Source organism: Neovison vison, chromosome X (genome assembly GCF_020171115.1).
Source record: "Neovison vison isolate M4711 chromosome X, ASM_NN_V1, whole genome shotgun sequence".
NCBI lineage: Eukaryota > Metazoa > Chordata > Mammalia > Carnivora > Mustelidae > Neogale > Neogale vison.
The window spans coordinates 71,328,560-71,351,790 of NC_058105.1; the positions used below are offsets into that span (position 1 = coordinate 71,328,560).

Genomic DNA, 23,231 nt, shown 5'->3' on the forward strand with positions numbered 1-23,231 from the left:
TTGTAAGTACCACTTTGAGTTGTAATTTATTTGTCATTTTTAGAATGGACAACAAATTGTGGCAGGAAAAGCTTTGGAATATTTAGCTCAATATTCAGAAGACCCGCAACAAGTCCTTACAGCTTTAAAGTAAGTGATTCACATCCTGTAGATGTGAAAGAATTTCCTATTACTCTTGGTCTATAAACTTTGTCAAAATAGTACTGATGTGATGTGATCAGGCCTACAATACCAACTTATTTTAAATTTTTCCAAGCTTTTTTGAGATACAATTGACATATAACATATAAATTTAAGGTGTATAACCTGATGACTTGAAACATGCATATATTATGAAATGATTGGCACAACAAAATTAGTTGACATATTTAGCACCTCATGAAATTACAGTTTCTTTGTGTGTGGTAAGAACATTTAAGATTTAGTCTCTTCCCAGCTTTCAAATATATAATACAGTCTTATTAACTATAGTCACCATGCTCTACATTAGATCCCCAACTTATGCATCTTATAATATGAAGTTTGTAGCCTTTAACCAACATTTCCCCACTTCTTCCATACCCAGCTCCTAGCAAACACCATTCTACTGTTTCTGTGTTTTTCACTTTTTTTAAAAAAGATTCATCACATAAGTGAGATAGTATAGTATTTGTCTTTCTTTGTCTTTTCACTTAGTACAAGCCTCTCAAAATCCATCCATGTTGTCACAAAGGGCAGGATTTCCTTCTTTTCAGTGGCTAAATAATATTCCTGTGGGGGTGGGTTACCTGGGTGGCTCAGTCAGTTAAGTGTCTGACTCTTGATTTGGGCTCAGGTCATGATCTCAGGGTCATGAGATCAAGACCCATATCAGGCCCTGTGCTGGGTGTGGAGTCTGCCTGAGACTCTCTTCTCTCCCTCTGCTCCTCCCCGTGCTCATTCTCTCTCTCTCTGTCTCTCAAATAAATAAATTTTAAAAAGATATTCCTTTGTGGGGTGCCTGGGTGGCTTGGTCATTAAGCGGCTGCCTTCGGCTCAGGTCATGATCCCGGGGTCCTGGGATCGAGCCCCACATTGGGCTCCCTGCTTGGCGGGAAGCCTGCTTCTCCCTCTCCCACTCGCCTTGCTTCTGTTCCCTCTCTCACTGTGTCTCTGTCAGTCAATTAAATAAATAAAAATATTTAAAAAATATTCCTCTGTGTGTGTGTGTGTGTGTGTGTGTGTACATATCACATTTTTCTTTAGCTATTCATCTCTCAGTGGATACTTAGATTGTTTCCATGTCTTGGCTATTATGAATAATGCTGCAGTGAACATGAGGGTTCAGGTAGCTTTTCAAGATAGTGATTTCTTTCCTTTGGATCTATACCCAAAAGTGGGATTGCTGGATCATATGGTAGTTCTGTTTTTAATTTTTGAGGAACCTCCATACTATTTTCTAATGTACCAATTTCTGTTTCTACCAAGGATGTCAAAGGTTTTCCTCTTTTCCACATCCTCACCAAAACTTATCTGTCTTTTTGATACTGGCCATTCTAACAGGTGTGAGGTGATGCCTCTTTGTGGTCTTGATTTACATTTCCCTGATGATTAGTGATGTTCAGCATCTGAAAAGATGTATTTGTTGACCATGCATGTCTTCTTTGGAAAAATATCTATTCAAGTCCTTTGGCCATTTTAAATCAGAGTATTTCTATTTTGTTTTATTTATTTCTATTTGTTTTCTGAGCTGTATATGCTCCTTATTTGTTTTGTATAGTAATCCCTTACCAGATACATGGTTTGTATTTTCTCCTATTCTGTAGGTTGCCTTTTCATTTTGTTTCATTTGCTATACAGAAGCTTTGTGGTTTGATGCCGTCCCGCTTGCCCATTTTTGCTTGTGCTTTGGGTGTCCTGTCCAAAAAGTCATTGTCAAAGAGCTTTTCCTCTATGATTTCTTTCAGGAGGTTTACTGGTTTCAGGTCTTAAGTGTTTAATCCATTTCAAGTTGATTTTTGTGAGTAGTGAAAGGTGGTGGCCCCATTTCTTTTTTTTTTTTTTTTTGCATGTGAATATCCAGTTTTACCAACAACATTTATTGAAAAGACTGTCGTTTCCCCCCCCATTGAATATTCTTGGCTCTCTTCTCAAATATTAGTTAACATGGTCTATACATGGTTTATACGTGGGTTTATTTCTAGGCTCTCTATTCTGTTCTTTTTGTGTGTTGGTACCATGCTATTTTGATTCCTATAGCTTTGTAGTATAGTTTGAAACCAGGAAGTGTGATGTCTCCAGCTTTTTTATACTTCTTTCTCATAGAGGATGAGGTTAGGGCATGATAGCTTCTAATGTAACTGAGAATATGTCAGTGACAAAGTCAGAAACCAGAAGGGTTCTATAGTGGTTTTCCTATTGGTCAACTACATTTGAAAAGGAATGGAGTCACAGAAATAACTATCAGAGGAGTCTTGAGTTACTTACATTCCTTCAGTCAGATAAGTATCTAAAATCATTCAGGATAGATGGTATTTTAAAGAAGATTTTTAACGTTTAAAACTTTATAAGCTACCTTATTTTGTTCATCATGCTGTCAGGTCCCCTTGAAAGAATAGTCGTTCTAGTTTACATGGTACCCAAAGGCCAGCTCTAGGCTCCTTAAGAAACATTAAGATTTGGACTTCAAAGCGGAGAAAGACAACTATCATATGATCTCCCTGATATGAGGAAGTGGTGATGCAACATGGGGGTTTAAGTGGGTAGGAGAAGAATAAATGAAACAAGATGGGATTGGGAGGGAGACAAACCATAAGTGACTCTTAATCTCACAAAACAAACTGAGGGTTGCTGGGGGGAGGGGGGTTGGGAGGAGGGGGGTGGGGTTATGGACATTGGGGAGGGTATGTGCTTTGGTGAGTGCTGTGAAGTGTGTAAACCTGGCAATTCACAGACCTGTACCCCTGGGGATAAAAATATGTGTTTATAAAAAATTTAAAAAATTTAAAAAAAAAAGATTTGTACTTCATACCTGATGTTCTAGCAGGTGATTTGGAGCAGTGATATATAAACAGTGGAACTATTTAAGAATTTGTCATAAACAGAACTTTTGCTTTTAAATGGTTTTCTTAATTACTCTCCCCAACTTACAAAATTTGCATGTTTTCATTACAATCATTAAAACAATACAAAGATCTGTAAGTAAAATAAAATTAGTCTCCTCCTTACCCTCTCTTTTCTCATTTCTGCCTTCTGGGGTAATTAAGATTAATAAGGTGGTAAATACTCTTTCACATGGTTTTTCCTAAGCATCAGTTTTTGTATTACTTTGTCATACAGGTGTTTGTTTCGTCTAGTTCTCCCAAGAGTTTCTCAGATGCCAGAATCTGAAAGCAAGTAAGTTATTTCAACAGAAATTATTCCATTAGAATAATTATTATTAGAATAATAATAATGATTCCATTAGAATAATTATATGTAACTTCCAATATAAACCTTATGTTGAGAGATGTCCAGTATAGTAAGATCAATATAGGCTCTGGGGCCAGTCTTTCTGGGTTCATATCCTGGCTCTACCTCTTACTGGATGTGTAACCTGGGCTTTTATTTCCCCATCTGTAAAACGAGAATAGAATAGTACCTACCTTACAGGTTTGCTGTGATGACTCAATGAGTAAATACGTGAAAACACTTAGAAGAGTGCCAAGCACTTACTAAGCCCTCAGTAATGTTAGGTATGATTTACTATTATATTGCATCTGTTTCCCCCTTTCTTAACATGAGACATATATAGTTATATTTCTTACTTTGCCACAGAAACATATAACCTGGTCAGCTCACTGATTGTGAATTTGTATCAGCTCAGCCAGGAGTACTCAAATATCTTTCTTTTTTTTTTTTTTCCTTTTTTTTTTCAATTTATTTATTTTCAAAAAAACATTATTCATTATTTTTTCACCACACCCAGTGCTCCATGCAAGCCGTGCCCTCTATAATACCCACCACCTGGTACCCCAACCTCCCACCCCCCCCGCCACTTCAAACCCCTCAGATTGTTTTTCAGAGTCCATAGTCTCTCATGGTTCACCTCCCCTTCCAATTTACCCAAATTCCCTACTCCTCTCTAACTTTTTTTTTTCCAATTTATTTATTTTCAGGAAAACAGTATTCATTATTTTTTCACCACACCCAGTGCTCCATGCAAGCCGTGCCCTCTATAATACCCACCACCTGGTACCCCAACCTCCCACCCCCCCCCCACCACTTCAAACCCCTCAGACTGTTTTTCAGAGTCCATAGTCTCTCATGGTTCACCTCCCCTTCCAATTTACCCAAATTCCCTACTCCTCTCTAACGCCCCTTGTCCTCCATGCTATTTGTTATGCTCCACAAATAAGTGAAACCATATGATAATTGACTCTCTCTGCTTGACTTATTTCACTCAGCATAATCTCTTCCAGTCCCGACCATGTTGCTACAAAAGTTGGGTATTCATCCTTTCTGATGGAGGCATAATACTCCATAGTGTATATGGACCACATCTTCTTATCCATTCATCCGTTGAAGGGCATCTTGGTTCTTTCCATAGTTTGGCGACTGTGGCCATTGCTGCTATAAACATTGGGGTACAGATGGCCCTTCTTTTCACGACATCTGTATCTTTGGGGTAAATACCCAGGAGTGTCAAATATCTTTCTGCTCAGAGTTTCTATGGCATAAGACATCAAGAACTTAACACTTGGTGGAAGAATTAGGTCACCAATTTCTAATTCACAAAATTCACTACCTCCTAATGATTTGAAAGAAAACACTATTGCAGGTCTTGATTAGGGATAACTTTCAGAGAAGTAATCGCTCATCTCTGTATTCTCTGTTTAGATAGAAACTGTATAATAGTGTATCTCTTATTTTGCTTTTGCTTTATATATAATTTGTACCCAGAGGCAATACATTTCTTCAGCTAAATTCTTTGGGAAATAATCTGTGACTAAGATAATATTGGACTGATGATTTAACTTTTTTCATGACACAAATTTTACCCAAGCATAAATTTCGCCTCTTCTTTACTATGACTATATTAGAAGGGAATACAAAAACTAAGAAAAGATATTGAAAAAATTTTCAATCTTAATAATGGCCAAATATTAGATGATATTAAGACATTAATTTTTAGACATATGATAGTGTGGTTATGTTTTATAAAAGAATCTTTCTCTCTTAGTGATACATCCTAAAATATTTATGGATGAAATGATAGGAAGTCTGGAATTGGCTTCAAAATAATAGGGAAGGGAAAGGAATGGGTGGAGGTAGAATTGAAACAAGATTGACGATGAGTTTAATAATTACTGAAGCTGGGTAATGGGTACATGTGGATGCACTTGTCTGTTAACATAGAAACATCTTGGAAATTTTCCACAATAAAAAGTTTAAAAATACATTGGTATTGTAATAGCATTGTATGGTGACTGATGGCATCTACAGTTGTGGTGAGCATGGCATAATGTGTAGACCTGTCTAGTCACGGTGTTGTATACCTGAAACTAGTGTTACATTATGTGTCAACTATACTGCAGTTTTCAAGACTTTAAAAAGTCATTTAAAATTTTTAAAAAAGAAAAGAAACTCAGAAATCAAACATAGCTAGTAGATTATAAGATCTCTTTGAGGACTAGGACTATTTATATTTATATTGTATCTCTGAAACCTAGGACAGTTCTGACATATAATAGTCACCCAGTTTATTTAAGTAGCTGAGTATCAATTAGTTATTTACAAGAAGACTTTTAGTACTGGTCTTAAGTGCTTCATATTCCATGTAATTGTGACATATAGTCAAACTTTATTCATTAAAACCAATTTGGAAATGCGGAAAGGAATCCTGTTTAAATTAATGGTAAACTTAAATTACAGAATAGTTTAAAAATAGATCTTTATTATTTTATAATAAATATAGTCATAAAGAACATCTGCTAGCAGTGTTTTCAGATAACAGTCAGCACCTTATTTAACAAAGATTATTTAAAACAAACAAACAAAAAAAGCCCATTCAGTGGAAGAGTCTGAGAATTGAGTTCCAGTTTCAGTTATTTCACTAACTCCAGTTCATCTTAGACAACAACTTATTTTAACTTACCTAAGCTTTATTTTTTTCATCTGTTAAATAAAAAAGCTAGACTGGGTAATTTTTAAAGTTCCTTTCTCTTCTAAAAAACTGATGGTTTTCATTTAGCAGTATCTAAGTATTATAACAACTCACGTACTAAAAATTTTTTAAAGCAGTTTGGCTTTTAAATAGACTATATATACATCCCTATCCAGGTCCTCATTCTTATTTTATACTATGTATTTACGTTAATGGACCCTTACTAGATTATTTTATAGTATTATTATATTATAAATTATATTATTATAGTATTATTATTTTTATAGTATTATATAATTATTATTATATAATTATTATTTTATTATTTATTATTTTAAATAAGTGAGGATGTCAACTTTAGATCAGCTGAAACTCACATCAGTGAAGTTTACTTTAAGAAGTTATTTTAAGTAAACCCGACTTCTAATATTTATGTATGAGAAAGCTGCTACTTTTCCTGAAGCATGGTCTTTATTATGTAATACTAGAGCTCCTCATGATAATTCCAGTCTAATAGTATACTGTACTTCCTCTTAACTTCCTTAGTTGAGCTTGCCAGTACTTCCATATTCATTCCTTTGTTCAGTAAAGTGACATGTTTTCCTCCATTAAAATTTATATACCCCCTAAAGAAATTTGACAAAGGGTCAAGAGACCTGTGTAGTAGTCCTGGAATTGTCATTAATTACATGATACTAGACACATCATCCTCCATTTCCAGATCTGTTTCCTCATCTATAAAATGAAGAGTCTGGACTGGATAAGTGGTTTTTGAAATATATTTCAGAACCCTGGAAATTCTGTGGCACTGCCTCAGGGACTTACAGGAAAATGAGGCTCTAGGCCTCTACCCACCACTGGTTCAAACAGAGTAGCTAAACTTACATCTTTTCTTGTATATTAGATTTTCATTAAAGTTTATTTGAAACAAGGGTTCTAATTCCCTTCTTCAAAAAAGAAAAAGCTTGAAAATCACAAAAATCAACCTCTGCTTTCAAATTCAGTGACCCTCAGCCATTGAAATCCTTTGCTCAGAGTAAGAGTAGAAGGGGAAGACAGAAAAAATGTGAGAACACTGGGGAATGAGGAACAGTATCCTGTAGTGAAAAATAGGGTTGAAATGATAGGTTGGAACCTTGAACAGTGAAATTCACAATTTTGCATTATCTTTGTGTAGCTCTCTTGGGGTCTCATTTTGGTACTTTTTTGTAGTAAAGCTTTGGAACAGTAGGAAAATACTCTTTTCTTTATTTTTTAGAAAGAAAGAAATGGATAGACTTTTGACTTGCTTGAATACAGGTAAATACCATCTTGGTTATTTTCAGTCCTTCATCGTCCTTCTGTCCTCTATTAAATGCTCCAGGTACATGACTCAGACAGACTTCATGTTTGAGTTAAGCTTCATGCTTTTATTAATGTTTGCCATAGAAGTCTACTTTGGTTTCTTTATTCACAAGCAGAGGAAAGTTTGTCATCACTAACATTCATTTCCAAATGTGATTTCTTCTCTCCTTTCATTCCAGTTTATTTTATTTTATTTTACCTTATTTTATTTAATGGTTTTATTTATTTATTTGACAGAGAGATCACAAGCAGACAAGGGAGGCAAGCAGAGAAAGGAAGCAGGCTCCCTGCTGAGCAGAGAGCTCCATGCAGGGCTCAGTTCCAGGACCCTGAGATCATGACCTGAGCCGAAGGCAGAGGCTTAACCCACTGAGCCACCCAGGCATCCCATATTCCGATTTATTTTAAAGAGAGTTCCTTCTTTCCTTCTGTCCTTCCTGTCTGTCCTTATTGCTACTTGATCCTAACCTAAGAATAGAACAGGTGAAAAAGGATCAAGACAAATAAAAATGCTGTGCACCCTGTTAATTTTCATGCCCTCTGAATCAGATTCAGATAGTTTACTTTATTATTTTGAAACTTGTTTATCGAACTACCCAAGGCTGTGTCATCTCCTCTATCTACTAATAACTCCTCCCTCTTCACTTTAAGCTAACCTCCTAGCCACATCAATTTCTTTTTTCCAACGCTGTGCTTTCTTAGCCAGTGTCACTTTTGCCTAACTGCTCTTCCTACTTCCACTACCCAAGTACCTACTTCCTTATCTCCAGAACATCTTAGAAATTCTCTTCTCTTTATTCACTAGTTCAGTTTTACACCTCAAATACTTATCACTAAGATGTTAAATATAACAAAGTGGTTTAGAAACCAAGGCTTTAGGAACCCAGGGGCGCCTGGGTGGTTCAGTCATTAAGTATGCGCCTTCAGCTCAGGTCAAGATCCTGGGGTCTTGGGACTGAGCCCTGCACCGGGCTCCCTGATCGGCGGGAAGCCTGCTTCTCTCTTTCCCACTCCTCCTGCTTGTGTTCCCTCTCTTGCTGTCTCTCTCTGTCTGTCAAATAAAATCTTAGAAAAAGGGGTACCTGGGTGGCTCAGTGGGTTAAGCCTCTACCTTCAGCTCAGGTCATGATCTCAGCGTCTTGGGATTGAGCCCCACATCAGGCTCTCTGCTCAGCGGGGAGCCTGCTTCCCCCCCTCTCTCTTCCTGCCTCTCTGCCTACTTATGATCTCTGTCAAATAAATAAAATCTTTTTAAAAATCTTAGAAAAAGAAACCAATGTTTTCAAACTTGGCTGTTTGGTATTCTTACCTTTGAGAAGGGTATATGGATATGTAATAAATGTCTTGTGATGATGATAGCATGTTCTGATTCTTTGGTGTGCTTGCTGTGGGAGCTCAGTAAGTATTACAGCAGCCTATCAATACTCTCCCAGTTCTCAATCTCCATTTCAGTCTTTTTTTTAAAAGATTTTATTTATTTATTTGACAGACAGAGATCACAAGTGGGCAGAGAGGAGGGCAGAGAGAGAGGGGGAAGCAGGCTCCCCACCAAGCAGAGAGCCCAGTGCGGGGCTCGATCCCAGGACCCTGGGATCATGACCTGAGATGAAGGCAGAGGCTTTTAACCCACTGAGCCACCCAGGCACCCCTCCATTTCAGTCTTTTTAATGATTGTTCTTATTCTTTTATTTCCTTACGTGTAAATCCTATCTTTCTGCCTCAGGTGGTGAATGATTAGGTAGAATTTTAAATCTCTCCAAAGATGTGTTTTTCCCCACCAGAGTTTGAGTTAACTGCTTCTTGGAGCTTTGGTAATGCTTTGTGTCATTTTAATTACTTTTGGTATGTACCTATGCACATATATAAACAAAAAGAACTTTCTAATTTCAAACTCATGTGTGACTATTTTTAAGGCAGTAGTAATAATTTTGCTAGAGTATGAAGTAGAAGACCTCACTATAAAATCTTTCTGTTCAATGCAGCACTCCTGAAACTCTCCCAGTCTTTCAATGGAGAGGCCTCGACTTCAGACTCAAGGGCTAATGAAGCTCATTGGTTTCGAAAAATAGGTAAGAGGATATTCTGTAGCTATGGGAAACTGGGTGGTGGTAGAATCAGACATAGGTGGATTCAGATTACGGGGGTTTTTTTAGAAGATTTTATTTATTTATTTGAGAGAGAGCGAGCGAGCTGGGGGAGGAGGAAAGGGAAAGGGACAAGCAGACTCCCCGCTGCGCATGGGGCCTGATCTCATGACTCTGAGACCACAGCATGAGCTGAAACCGAGAGCTGGACGCCCAGCCAACTGAGCCACCCAGATGCCCCAAATTCTGGCTCTTTTATTTGTAGATGTGGGTATAAGGATAACTTCCTTAATCTCAGTTTCATTATTTATTAAAGGAGAACAATTATACATACTTCATAGGGCTAGTAAGTGTTTTAAACAAAACCATGTATGTACCTGGGACATAGTAGGTCCCAGATAAAAATGAGGACTTAGAACTGCAGGTCCCCAAGGCTATGCTCTTAAATTTAATATAGAATGCCTAACTTATCTCTAAATTTGATTCATCAAGAATAAACTATCTATGGGATGCCTGGCTGGCTCAATAAGTACAACATGCAACTCTTGATCTCTGAGTCATGAGTCATGAGTTTGAGCCCCATGTTGGCCATAGAGATTACATAAAAAAATAAAAACAAAAAGTAAACTACATGCAACAAATTGGATGAATCTCACAAACATAATTGTTAGGGTCCGTGATCAAAGGAACGAGACTGATACAAAGCGAAGGTCAAGCAAAGCTTTATTTCGCGCCAAGCATCATGAATCGCACTGACCGGTCAGGGCTTTCTTTTATAAAAGATGACAACTTTGACCCCGGCGAGCCTACTCCCAATGAGGTTGCTGACATCTAGGTCGTTTCTCACTGTGTCACTGCTGAGGGTCCTGGAGTGCGGGGCAGGGCCGCTGGCACCGCAGGCGTCGAGGGACCGCTGACAACTGGACCGCAGATGTCTCAGGACCGCAGGCGTCGAGGGACCGCTGACAACTGGACCGCAGATGTCTCAGGACCGCAGGCGTCGAGGGACCGCTGACAACTGGACCGCAGATGTCTCAGGACCGCAGGCGTCGAGGGACCGCTGACAACTGGACCGCAGATGTCTCAGGACCGCAGGCGTCGAGGGACCGCTGACAACTGGACCGCAGATGTCTCAGGACCGCAGGCGTCGAGGGACCGCTGACAACTGGACCGCAGACATCGAGGGACCGCTGACAACTGGACCGCAGATGTCTCAGGACCGCAGGCGTCGAGGGACCGCTGACAACTGGACCGCAGATGTCTCAGGACCGCAGGCGTCGAGGGACCGCTGACAACTGGACCGCAGACATCGAGGGACCGCTGACAACTGGACCGCAGATGTCTCAGGACCGCAGGCGTCGAGGGACCGCTGACAACTGGACCGCAGACATCGAGGGACCGCTGACAACTGGACCGCAGATGTCTCAGGACCGCAGGCGTCGAGGGACCGCTGACAACTGGACCGCAGATGTCTCAGGACCGCAGGCGTCGAGGGACCGCTGACAACTGGACCGCAGACGTCGAGGGACCGCTGACAACTGGACCGCAGATGTCTCAGGACCGCAGGCGTCGAGGGACCGCTGACAACTGGACCGCAGACGTCGAGGGACCGCTGACAACTGGACTGCTGGGCCGCCGGAGGCTGCAGGCTGCAGGCGATGGCTCGGGGCCGCCGCCGGAGGCTAGAAGCTGCAGGCGACGGTGCTCGGGGCCGCCGCCGGAGGCTGGAAGCTGCAGGTGGCGGCGCTCGAGGCCGGAGGCTGGAGGCTGCAGGCGACGGTCCTCGGGGCCGCCGCCGGAGGCTGGAGGCTGCAGGCGACGGTCCTCGGGGCCGCCGCCGGAGGCTGGAGGCTGCAGGCGACGGTCCTCGGGGCCGCCGCCGGAGGCTGGAGGCTGCAGGCGGCGGCGCTCGGGGCCGCCGCCGGAGGCTGCAGGCGGCGGCGCTCGGGGCCGCCGCCGGAGGCTGCAGGCGGCGGCGCTCGGGGCCGCCGCCGGAGGCTGGACCGCCAAACGCGGTTATAGCTCTTACAAGAGCTGTTACAGCTCTACTATACACCGTTGACTCCCCTGCTCTTCTGCGACTTCCACCGCTCTCCGCTCCACTTCACCGCTCTCCGCCGACTTCACCGCTCTCCGCCGACTTCACCGCTCTCCGCCGACTTCACCGCTCTCCGCCGACTTCACCGCTCTCCGCCGACTTCATCGCTCTCCGCCGACTTCATCCCTCCTGTAGCAGCCGCTGCTCTCCTGCAGGAGCCCCCGGCTCTCCTGCAGCAGCCCCCCTCTCCTGCAGCAGCCCCCTTTATGGGGGTGGTTGAGCCCCGCCCCTACACAGGTGGCCAATTGAATTTCAACCTTCCCAGCGGATATACATACGGCCTACTGATTGGATGACTCCACTCAGTCTGCCCCACCCTTACATTCCCCCCTTTTCTTTGGAGATTAGTCAAATCCTTGACTTTTCAGATGGTTCTACCTTATATTGAACATATAAGACTAACATTTTATCGCCCCAATTTTCTTTAGTATAGCAACAATACACTCACAGTTTCTTTAGTCTTAGTTTCAGTCCATGGTCAGCAGGGTCCTTTGGCTGCATTTCCCATTTCTGGAGGGCATCCTTACTCTCAGCTCGTTTGACATGACCCGCATGAACCCAGGCCCTGATGCCTTCCACTTTTACTGCTGTGGGGGTGGTTAGGATAACAGTAAATGGTCCCTTCCAACGAGGCTCCAAATTCCCCACTTGATAGCGACGTATCCAAACCAAGTCCCCGGGTTGGTAAGGATGTGGTTCCACCGTCTCTGTTCCAGTGTGGGCAACTCGGATTCCTGTATGGGCTTTTTTAAAGACAGATTGTAATGCCTGCAGTGACTGGAGTACAGACTGATCCGTCATTTCTGCTAGGGCAACCTCCTGTAGCCGAGGACAGAGTGGGGGGGGTCTCCCAAACAATATTTCAAATGGGGTCACCTTGCTTAAATAAGGTGTACATCGGGCTCTAAGGAGGGCAAAAGGAAGGAGATCTACCCATCCACCGCCAGTTTCCAGAATTAGTTTTGTCAAGGTCTCTTTAAGAGTCCGATTCATTCTTTCTACTTGCCCCGAACTCTGGGGCCTGTATGCACAATGTAATTTCCAATTTGTGCCCACAGCCTTGGCCAATGCCTGTGAGACTGAACTTACGAATGCAGGGCCATTGTCTGACCCAATTGCAAGAGGCAGCCCGAACCTAGGAATTATTTCTTCTAGTATCTTTTTTGCTACTACCCCTGCGGTCTCATGCTTGGCAGGAAAAGCCTCCACCCAGCCTGAAAAGGTATCCACAAAAACCAACATATACTTGTGCCCATATTTTCCAGGTTTCATTTCTGTAAAATCTATTTCCCAATAAATTCCTGGTTCCTTACCTCTTTCTCTTTTTCCTCTTCCCATTTTAGTTCTTCCTACATTAACTGCCTGGCATTGGGCACATCTATCAACTACATCCTGAACCATACGACCTAATTTAGAAACCTGGAACTGCTTGCCTATAAGCTCCTTGAGTTTTCGTGTCCCCAAATGAGTACCCTGATGTATCTGGCCTACTAACTTCTTACCTAGTCTTCGAGGAAGAATTATTTTTCCTATTTTTGTCTTGGCCCAGTCCCCTTCATAGTCTAATTCAACCCATTTCTGTAAATACTTTAAATCCTCTTCTGAATAGTTTGGTTTTTCTGGTAGTGCTGGAGCCGGGAGTGCGACTAGTTCTTGCACTTTTTCTCGAGCTGCTTGCTTTGCGGCTTGATCTGCTAAGTAGTTTCCTTTTGAAATCAGATCAGTCCCCTTTTGATGTCCTGGGCAATGCATAACAGCCACCTTTTTCGGGTCCCAAATAGCCTGGAGGAGAGCTAATATTTCTCTTCTGTTTTTAATTCCTTTTCCTTCTGCTGTTAATAGGCCCCTTTCTTTATAAATAGCCCTATGTATGTGCAGTGTAGCAAAGGCATACCTGCTGTCCGTATAGATGTTGGTGGTTTTTCCTTTGGCCATCTGCAGTGCCTTCGTGAGTGCAATTAGTTCTGCTCTCTGTGCCGAAGTTCCATGTGGCAGGGCTGCTGTCCAGAGTCTCTGCTCAGGAGAAACCACCGCGGCCCCTGCATACCTCTTTCCATTGACTATGTAGCTGCTCCCATCTGTGAACAGAGTCATCTCGGCATCTGGGAGGGGAATGTCTCTGAGATCCGGCCTTATTCCTGTGACTTGGGTTAAGACCTCCCCACAATCGTGTGGATGGTCAGCTAGCTCTTCTGGCAGCAGTGTGGCTGGATTTAGCACTGCTGGGGGTCGGAAGGCCACTTTTGGTTCATTGAGGAGAAGGGCCTGATACCCCGTTACTCGGGCGTTCGTCATCCATCGGTCTGGTGGAGTCCGGAGAAGGCCCTCAATCGCGTGTGTGGTGGTTATAACAAGATTTTGGCCTAAAGTTAATTTGCTCGCATCCTTAACCAGGAGGGCTGTTGCGGCAATTATGCGGAGGCAAGGAGGGAACCCAGCTGCTACTGGGTCTAGTTTCTTACTAAGGTAGGCCACTGGTCTTCGCCAAGGTCCCAGAGTCTGAGTTAAAACTCCTTTGGCCACTCCCGATTTTTCATCCACGTATAATTGGAAGGGTTTGGTTACATCTGGGATGGCCAATGCTGGGGCACTCAGCAAGGCTGTCTGTAATTCCCGAAATGCTCCCTCTGCTTCAGCTGTCCACTCAATCCTAGTGAGCCCTCCTTTTGTCAGTTCATAGAGCGGTCGGGCAATCTCTGCAAACCGTGGTATCCATAGCCTACAGTAGCCCACTGTTCCAAGAAACTCCCTTACTTGTCGGGACGTGGTGGGACGGGGGTATCGGGTAATCACCTGTTTCCTGGATTCAGACAGTGAACGTACTCCCTCATGGAGGTCAAAGCCTAGATAAGTGGCATAGCTCTGACAGAGCTGTGCTTTCTTTGCTGACACCCGATACCCTTTTGTCTGCAGAGCCTGTAAGAGAGCTCTCGTCCCCCACAAACACGACTCATAGTCCTCGGCGGCTACTAGCAAGTCATCAACGTATTGTAACAGAGTGACTCCTGGATTAGAAATTCTGTACTCACGCAAATCCTCATGCAGGGCCTCATCAAAAATGGTGGGCGAATTCTTGAATCCTTGGGGAAGTCTTGTCCAGGTGAGCTGGCCTTGAAACCCCTCCTGTGGGTCAGACCACTCAAAAGCAAAAAGGGGCTGAGATTCCCTTGCTATAGGTATACAGAAAAATGCATCCTTTAAATCTAAGACAGTATATACAGTTCTTTTGGGGCCCAGGAGGGAGAGTAGGGTATAGGGGTTAGGCACTGTTGGGTGTATATCTTCAACCCGTTTGTTAACTTCCCGCAAGTCCTGAACTGGTCGGTATTCCCCAGTCTCGGCCTTTTTAACGGGGAGCAAAGGAGTGTTCCATGAAGATTTACAAGGAACTAAAATCCCGTCTCCCCGGAGGCGGTTAATGTGTTTCCTGATCCCTTCCTTTGCTTCCTGGGAAAGAGGATATTGCCGGACGCGTATAGCCGTAGCTGTCGCCTTTAATTGTACCACCACTGGAGGTTGTTCTTTAGCCAAGCCAGGGGGCTTCCCTTCTGCCCAGACCTCAGGAAACTCGTTCTGTAGGATTTGGAGGAGGCTTTCCCCCTTTGTCTCCTTTGGTTTTGAGACTGGTTCGTAAAGGCGGTATTCATCCACTGCTGCCATAAGCACCTGTACAGTGGGTTGTCTCAATGTTACAGTCATATCTCCTTCTGAAAACTGAATGCCAGCTCTTAACTTGTGGAGGAGATCTCTTCCCATCAAATTATATGGGGCATTAGGGAGGACCAAAAATCGATGTTTAACTAATCCCGAGGCTAAATTTAAAGTCCTTTCTGTTGTCCATTTATGTCTCTCTGTGCCATTTGCTCCTTGTACCCAAACTTCCTCTCCAGATAGTTTTCCCATAGGTTTAAGTAACGATGAAAATTGGGCCCCTGTGTCTACCAAAAAATCAACTGATTTCCCCTCCACTTCAATTTTTACCCGAGGTTCGGGGAGGGGTTCCGAACCATGGCCCCTTCAATCTCTGGTGGCAAGCATTGCCGTCTTCCTTTTAGGGCACTCCCTGGCCCAATGTCCTTTTTCTTTACAGTAAGCACACTGATTGGAATCTAAGTCTTCCCGCCTGCCTTCTCTCTGCTTAGGTTTTTCCTTCCATTTACTATCCCCTAGCCGTCTCCTCCCCGCCTCATGTAATGTCAAAACCTTAACCAATTTTTTTGTCTCTTTTTCATCCTCTTGTGCATCCCTGTTGTTAAATACCTTTTCTGCTATTCCCACTAACTCAGTCAGATTTTTTCCTTCAAATCCTTCGATTTTCTGAAGTTTTCTCCTTATATCTGGGGCTGACTGACTTGCAAAAGCAAGATTCATTGCCCTCTGATTTTCAGGTGCCTCAGGATTGATCGGGCTATACATTTTATAGGCTTCAATTAGCCTTTCTAGGAAGGCTCCTGGAGACTCATTCTTACCTTGAGTCACTGTACTAATTTTGGATAAATTTATGGGTCTCCTTGCTGCTGCACGGAGGCCTCCCAATAGAGCCTGGCGGTAGAAACGTAAGCTCTCCTTACCTTCATCAGAGTTTGGATCCCAGTCGGGAGATTCCCTCGGGCAGTAGTCCTCCATCCGGCGGGGATCGAGGTCCCTGCCAAGTCTCTCGCTTATCACCTTATGGGTTTCTCGCATGATGCGATCCCGTTCCTCCCCATTAAAGAGAGCCATAAGGAGCTGTTGAACATCTACCCAGGTGGGTTGGTGAGTAAGAAAAACAGTTTCCAAGAGGCTAATTAAATCCTGAGGGTGATCAGAAAAGGATTTGTGTTGGGTTTTCCAGTTATAGATGTCAGAAGAGGAGAAAGGGATATAGCTTAAGTAAGGCCGCCCTCTCCCCTCTGGTAGAGCAACCTCACGAAGGGGCAGCATCGGCGCAGACCGTACCAGTGAGGTAGAGGAAGGCTGAGGAGGATAGGGGAAAGGGGAAGGATCAGGGCAGTCTCGCCGCATGGTGATCCCATAGGTGGACCCCGACCGTGTATGAGGTGGACTTGTAAAGACATTTTGGGACCGAGAGTCAGATTTAGAAGACAAATAAAGGGGGGCGAATTCCGCATCCTCCATATCTGATGGAGGTAGAACGGTCTTCTTCCCTGAATCCCCCTTATCTGCTTGTTCTGGTTTTGGTGCTCCAACCTGCCTTAGAGGGAGAGAAATAATTTCATTAGCAGGTGGAAGATGGGACTTGAGCCATGACGGTGGCTCTTCTATCAGGTATCGCCAGGCCACAATATATGGTACTTGGTCTCGATGTAGATCCAAGACCTCACTCAGGGTAGAATATATCTGAGCCAAGGCAAACGTTCCTTCCGGTGGCCACCCTGTGGAGAAATTGGGCCATTCTAATTGACAGAGTGTTTTTAGTTTTCCCGGATAAACCGTATCACCTGAATGAGTGGCTTTACCTTGAAAATCTTTGAAATGTTCAAGAACAAGACCTAGGGGTGTCACAGGCCCCTTATTCTCTGTTTGTCCCATTTCTCCAAATACAACAAACAGCACAACAGACAACAACAAAAGAACAAGACAAAAACAAACGTAGACCCAGTGATCCTTATCCAGAGCCTGCTGCTGGGGGGGCTTTTTTGGTCCACAAAACACCACACAATAGATAACAAAAGAACCAGACAAAGACAACTGCAGACCCAGCGATTCTTACCCAAAATTTGCCACTTATGGCGGCTATTTTCATCTTCCAACCGCCTAAGGGGACTCGAACCCCTCGACCGCCCAGGGGGACTCGAACCCCCTGACCGCCCAGGGGGACTCGAACCCCCCAACCGCCCAGGGGGACTCGAACCCCCCGACCGCGCAGGGGGACTCGAACCCCCCGACCGCCCAAGGGGACTCGAACCCCCTGTCGATCTATCAGCAGAGGGATGGGGCGTCCCCGCATCCACTCCAGCCCTGGGGAGCATGGCTGCGTCCAGCTTCTCCCCGGTGGGCTATACCCTGGAGCTCCAACCAGACAGACGGATAGGATCCCAATACCTCGGAACCCAATACCTCCAAACCCAATACCTCCAAACCCAATACCTCGGAACCCAATACCTCCAAACCCAATACCTCGGAACCCAATACCTCCAAACCCAATACCTCCGGAGGCTTTTCTTAAAAATTCTGATGCTGGCTCAGTTCTCGTCGTTTGATCCCGGACGAGCCCCCAAATGTTAGGGTCCGTGATCAAAGGAACGAGACTGATACAAAGCGAAGGTCAAGCAAAGCTTTATTTCGCGCCAAGCATCATGAATCGCACTGACCGGTCAGGGCTTTCTTTTATAAAAGATGACAACTTTGACCCCGGCGAGCCTACTCCCAATGAGGTTGCTGACATCTAGGTCGTTTCTCACTGTGTCACTGCTGAGGGTCCTGGAGTGCGGGGCAGGGCCGCTGGCACCGCAGGCGTCGAGGGACCGCTGACAACTGGACCGCAGATGTCTCAGGACCGCAGGCGTCGAGGGACCGCTGACAACTGGACCGCAGATGTCTCAGGACCGCAGGCGTCGAGGGACCGCTGACAACTGGACCGCAGATGTCTCAGGACCGCAGGCGTCGAGGGACCGCTGACAACTGGACCGCAGATGTCTCAGGACCGCAGGCGTCGAGGGACCGCTGACAACTGGACCGCAGACATCGAGGGACCGCTGACAACTGGACCGCAGATGTCTCAGGACCGCAGGCGTCGAGGGACCGCTGACAACTGGACCGCAGACGTCGAGGGACCGCTGACAACTGGACTGCTGGGCCGCCGGAGGCTGCAGGCTGCAGGCGATGGCTCGGGGCCGCCGCCGGAGGCTAGAAGCTGCAGGCGACGGTGCTCAGGGCCGCCGCCGGAGGCTGGAAGCTGCAGGTGGCGGCGCTCGAGGCCGGAGGCTGGAGGCTGCAGGCGACGGTCCTCGGGGCCGCCGCCGGAGGCTGGAGGCTGCAGGCGACGGTCCTCGGGGCCGCCGCCGGAGGCTGGAGGCTGCAGGCGACGGTCCTCGGGGCCGCCGCCGGAGGCTGGAGGCTGCAGGCGGCGGCGCTCGGGGCCGCCGCCGGAGGCTGCAGGCGGCGGCGCTCGGGGCCGCCGCCGGAGGCTGCAGGCGGCGGCGCTCGGGGCCGCCACCGGAGGCTGCAGGCGGCGGCGCTCGGGGCCGCCGCCGGAGGCTGGACCGCCAAACGCGGTTATAGCTCTTACAAGAGCTGTTACAGCTCTACTATACACCGTTGACTCCCCTGCTCTTCTGCGACTTCCACCGCTCTCCGCTCCACTTCACCGCTCTCCGCCGACTTCACCGCTCTCCGCCGACTTCACCGCTCTCCGCCGACTTCATCGCTCTCCGCCGACTTCATCCCTCCTGTAGCAGCCGCTGCTCTCCTGCAGGAGCCCCCGGCTCTCCTGCAGCAGCCCCCCTCTCCTGCAGCAGCCCCCTTTATGGGGGTGGTTGAGCCCCGCCCCTACACAGGTGGCCAATTGAATTTCAACCTTCCCAGCGGATATACATACGGCCTACTGATTGGATGACTCCACTCAGTCTGCCCCACCCTTACAATAATGTTGAACAAAAGTTAGACATTGATTTCATTTATATGTGATAAAAAGCAGACAAAATTTTAATTTATGATATTAGAACTGAAGCTAGTGGTTTCCCTTGAAGGGAGTTGGACTTGAATAGGGGTGGTTGGGTTGCTTCTGAGTTTTTGGTAATGATCAAGGTCTGTGTTGATTTGGATTGGTTACATCATTATATTCACTTTGAAAATTCATCAAGCTAACCAATTATAAGATGTGTAATTTACTTTATTAGGCTTAATTTCAGTAAAAACACTTAAAAATTGTGGAGGCAATTGCTTCTCGGCCTTTTGGCTGAGATCAAGTATAAAAATTGTGGAGGCAGTTATTACAGTGATAAGTAATCAGGAGCAATTAAGCAGCAATGTCACAAAGTAGACTGGTTTTCGTGAATCTTTCTTCTGCTTTATGGGGTTTACTTGGACTCTAAGCTAGGAGAAAATGGAATAAACTCAGCAATCTGGCTTCTCAGAAACTTATGCAACTAATTGAAAGTAACACGCATTTAAACTGTAGAAAGGTTTAATGACTTCGATCTTTTGGAATTTTGAAAAGTTATTTTCCAATACTTCTTTTACTGAATTTTAATTTTAATTTTCCAATGTGAAGATTATGCTTAATGTTGCCAGATGGAGACTTCCAGTGCTCTGTGGAAGATGTGAATATAGCAATTTCTTTCAGCCTTTGATTCTAGGGTACCCTGTTCTTTGCTGAACTCTTTTTCTTTTCAAGTTTTTATTTAAATGTCAGTTAGCTAAGATATAATGTAATATTAGTTTCAGGTGTAGAATTCAGCGATTCATCACTTACATACAACAAGTGTTTATCACAAATGCCTTCCTTAATACCCATCACTGTTTAACCTATCTGCCTGCCCACCTGAGCACCAGCAATCCTCAGTTTGTTCTCTATAGTTAGGAGTCTCGTTTCTTGGTTTGCCTGTCTTTTTTTCCCCTTGTGTTGATCTGTTTTATTTTTTAAATTCCACATATGAGTGAAATCATATGTATTTGTCTTTCTCTGACTGACTTATTTCACTTAGCCTAATACTCTGTAGCTCCATCCATATTGTTGCAAATGGCAAGATTTCATTCTTTTTATGGCTGAGTATATATACCACATCTTTTTTTTAAAGATTTTATTTATTTATTTGACAGTCAGAGATCACAAGTAGACAGAGAGAGAGAGAAGGAAGCAGGCTCCCCACCGAGCAGAGGGCCCAATGTGAGACTTGTTCCCAGGACCATGGGATCATGATCTGAGCCGAAGGCAGAGGCTTTAACCCACTGAGCCACCCAGGCACCCCTGTATACCACATCTTTATCTGTACATCAGTTGATGGACATTTGGGCTATTTCCATAATTTGGCTGTTGTAGAAAAGGCTGCTATAAAAACATCAGGGTGCATGTAGCCTTTTGAATCAGTATTTCTGTATTCTTTGGGTAAATACCTAGTGGTGCAGTTGCTAGATCATAGGCCAGGTCTGTTTTTAACGTTCTGATGATCTTCTCCATGTTCATGAGAGATACTGGCCTGTAGTACTCATTTTTTAGTAGAGTTTTTGTTTGGCTTTGGAATTGGGGTAATGTTGGCCTCATAGAATGAGTTTGGAAGTTCACCTTCCTTTTCTATTTTTTGGAACAGTTTGAAAAGAATAGGTGCTAGCTCTTGTTTAAGTATTTGGTAGGATTTCCCTGTGAAACCATCTGGCTCAGGACTTTTGTTTGTTTGGGAAATTTTTGATTACTGATTCAGTTTCTTTACTGATTATCAGTCTGTTCAAATTTTCTATTTCTTCCTGTTTCAGTTTTGGTAATTTATATGTTTCTAGGAATTAATCCATGTTTTTCTAAGTTGTCCAGTTTGTTGGCATATTATTTTTCATAAGATTCTCTTACAATTGTTTGTATTTCTGTGGTGTTGATTGTTATTTGCCCTCTCTCATTTGTGGTTTTCTTTATTTGGGTCCTTTCTCTTTTCTTTTTGATAAATCCAACTAGAGGTTTATCAATTTTATTGGTTTTTTTTTTCCCCCAAGAACTAGTACCTGGTTTCATTGCTCTGTTTTTGTTTTTGTTTTTAAATATTTATTTATTTATTTGAGAGAGAGCACAGAAGAGGGGAGGGGTAGAGGGAGAGAGGGAATCATGGAATGACAAGAGGCTTGATCTTAGGACCCTGAGATTATGACCTGAGCCAAAACCAAGAAATGGACACCCAACTGACTGTGCCACCCAGATGCCCCTTCATTTATCTGTTCTACTGTTTGTTTTTTTTTCAGTTTCCTTATAGTTTATTTCTGCTCTAATTTTTATTATTTTCCTTCTTCTGATGGCTTTAGGCTTCATTTGTTATTCTTTTTCTAGCTAGTATAGGTTTAAACATAGGTTGTTTATTTGAGATTTCTCTTCTTGAGGTAGGCCTATATTGCTACATACTGCCCTCAGAGGACCGCTTCTGCTGTATCTCAAAGGTTTTGAACCATTGTGTTTCCATGTATTTTTTTATTTCTTCTTTGGTTACCTGGTTGACCCATTCATTCTTTAGTAGCATGTTGTTTAGCCTCCATATATTTGTGGCCTTTCCTAGTTTTTTCCTGTGGTTCACTTCATGTTTTATAGTGTTATAGTCAGAAAATATTCAAGTTATGATTTCAATCTTTTTGTACTTGTTGAGGCCTGATTTGACCTAGTGTGTGATTTCCTCTGGAGACTGTCACATGTGCACTTGAAAAGAATGTGTATTCTGCTGCTTTGGGATGAAATGTTCTGAATATATTTGTTAAGTCCATCTGGTCTAGTGTGTCATTCAAAGCCATTGTTTCTTTGTTGATTTTCTGCTTAGATGATCTGTCCACTGCTATAAGTGGGGTATTAAAGTCTCCTACTATTATTGTATTATTACCAATGAATTCCTTTATATTTGTTAGTAATTTTTTATATATTTGGGTGCCCAAATTTTGGTTGCATAACTATTTATAATTGTTAGATCTTCTTTTTTTAATTAAATTTCATTTTTTTCAGTGTTCCAAGATTCATTGTTTATACACCACACCCAGTGCTCCATGCAATACGTGCCCTCCTTAATACCCACCACCAGGCTCACCCATCACCCATCCCCTCCCCTCCAAAACCTTCAGTTTGTTTCTCACATCTTCTTGCTGGATTGTCCCCTTTATTATTACATAAGACCCTTCTTTGTCTGTTGTTATAGTCTTTGTTTTAAAGTCCAGTTTGTCTCATATAAATATCAATACTCCCATTTTTTAAAAATATCCCTTAGTAGGATAGATGTTTCTCCATGCCCTCCTTTCAGTCTGCAGGTCCTTAGGTCTAAAATGAGTCTCTTGTAGGTAGCATATAGATGGGACTTGTGTTCTTATCCTTTCTGACGCCCTATACCTTTTGACTGGAACATTTAGTCCATTTACATTCACAGTAATTATTGATAGATATGTATTTAGTGCCATTTTATTGCTTGTTTTGTCATTGTTACTGGAGATTTTGCTTGTTCCTTTCTAGTCTTTGTCATTTTTAAATTTCTCTTTCCCACTCAAAGAGTACCCTTTAATATTATTTGCAGGGCTGATTTAGTGGTCACAAACTCCTTTAGTTTTTGTTTGTCTGGGAAACTTTTTCTCTCTCCTTCTATTCTGAATGATAGCCTTGCTGGATAGAGTATTCTTGGCTGCAGATTTTTCCCATTCTGCATGTTGAATATATTATGGCACTCCCTTCTGGCTTGCCAAGTTTCTGTGGAGAGATCTGCAGCTAACCTTATGGGTCTTCCCTTGAAAGTTAAGAACTTCTTTTGTCTTGCTGTTTTTAGAATTTTTTTCTTTATCACCACATTTTTCAAATTTAATTACAATATGTCTTGCTATTGGTCTGCTTTTATTGATCTTAATGGGAGTTCTCTGTGTCTCCTGGATTGGTATGTCTGTTTTTTCCCTCAGATTAGGGAGGGTCTCAATTATGATTTCCTCGAATAAACCT

At 43.6% G+C, this 23,231-nt stretch overlaps 1 protein-coding gene across 1 annotated transcript in view; it reads left to right on the forward strand.

Annotated features, from left to right (window-relative positions):
• TEX11 (testis expressed 11) overlaps positions 1-23,231 on the forward strand; it is a 335,773-nt gene that overhangs the window by 214,120 nt on the left and 98,422 nt on the right. Inside the window, exons 18-21 of the mRNA XM_044234723.1 lie at positions 44-129; positions 3,298-3,354; positions 7,362-7,402; positions 9,430-9,516. Of these exons, the coding sequence (XP_044090658.1) occupies positions 44-129; positions 3,298-3,354; positions 7,362-7,402; positions 9,430-9,516 (271 nt within the window). The remainder of the gene's footprint in view (positions 1-43; positions 130-3,297; positions 3,355-7,361; positions 7,403-9,429; positions 9,517-23,231) is intronic.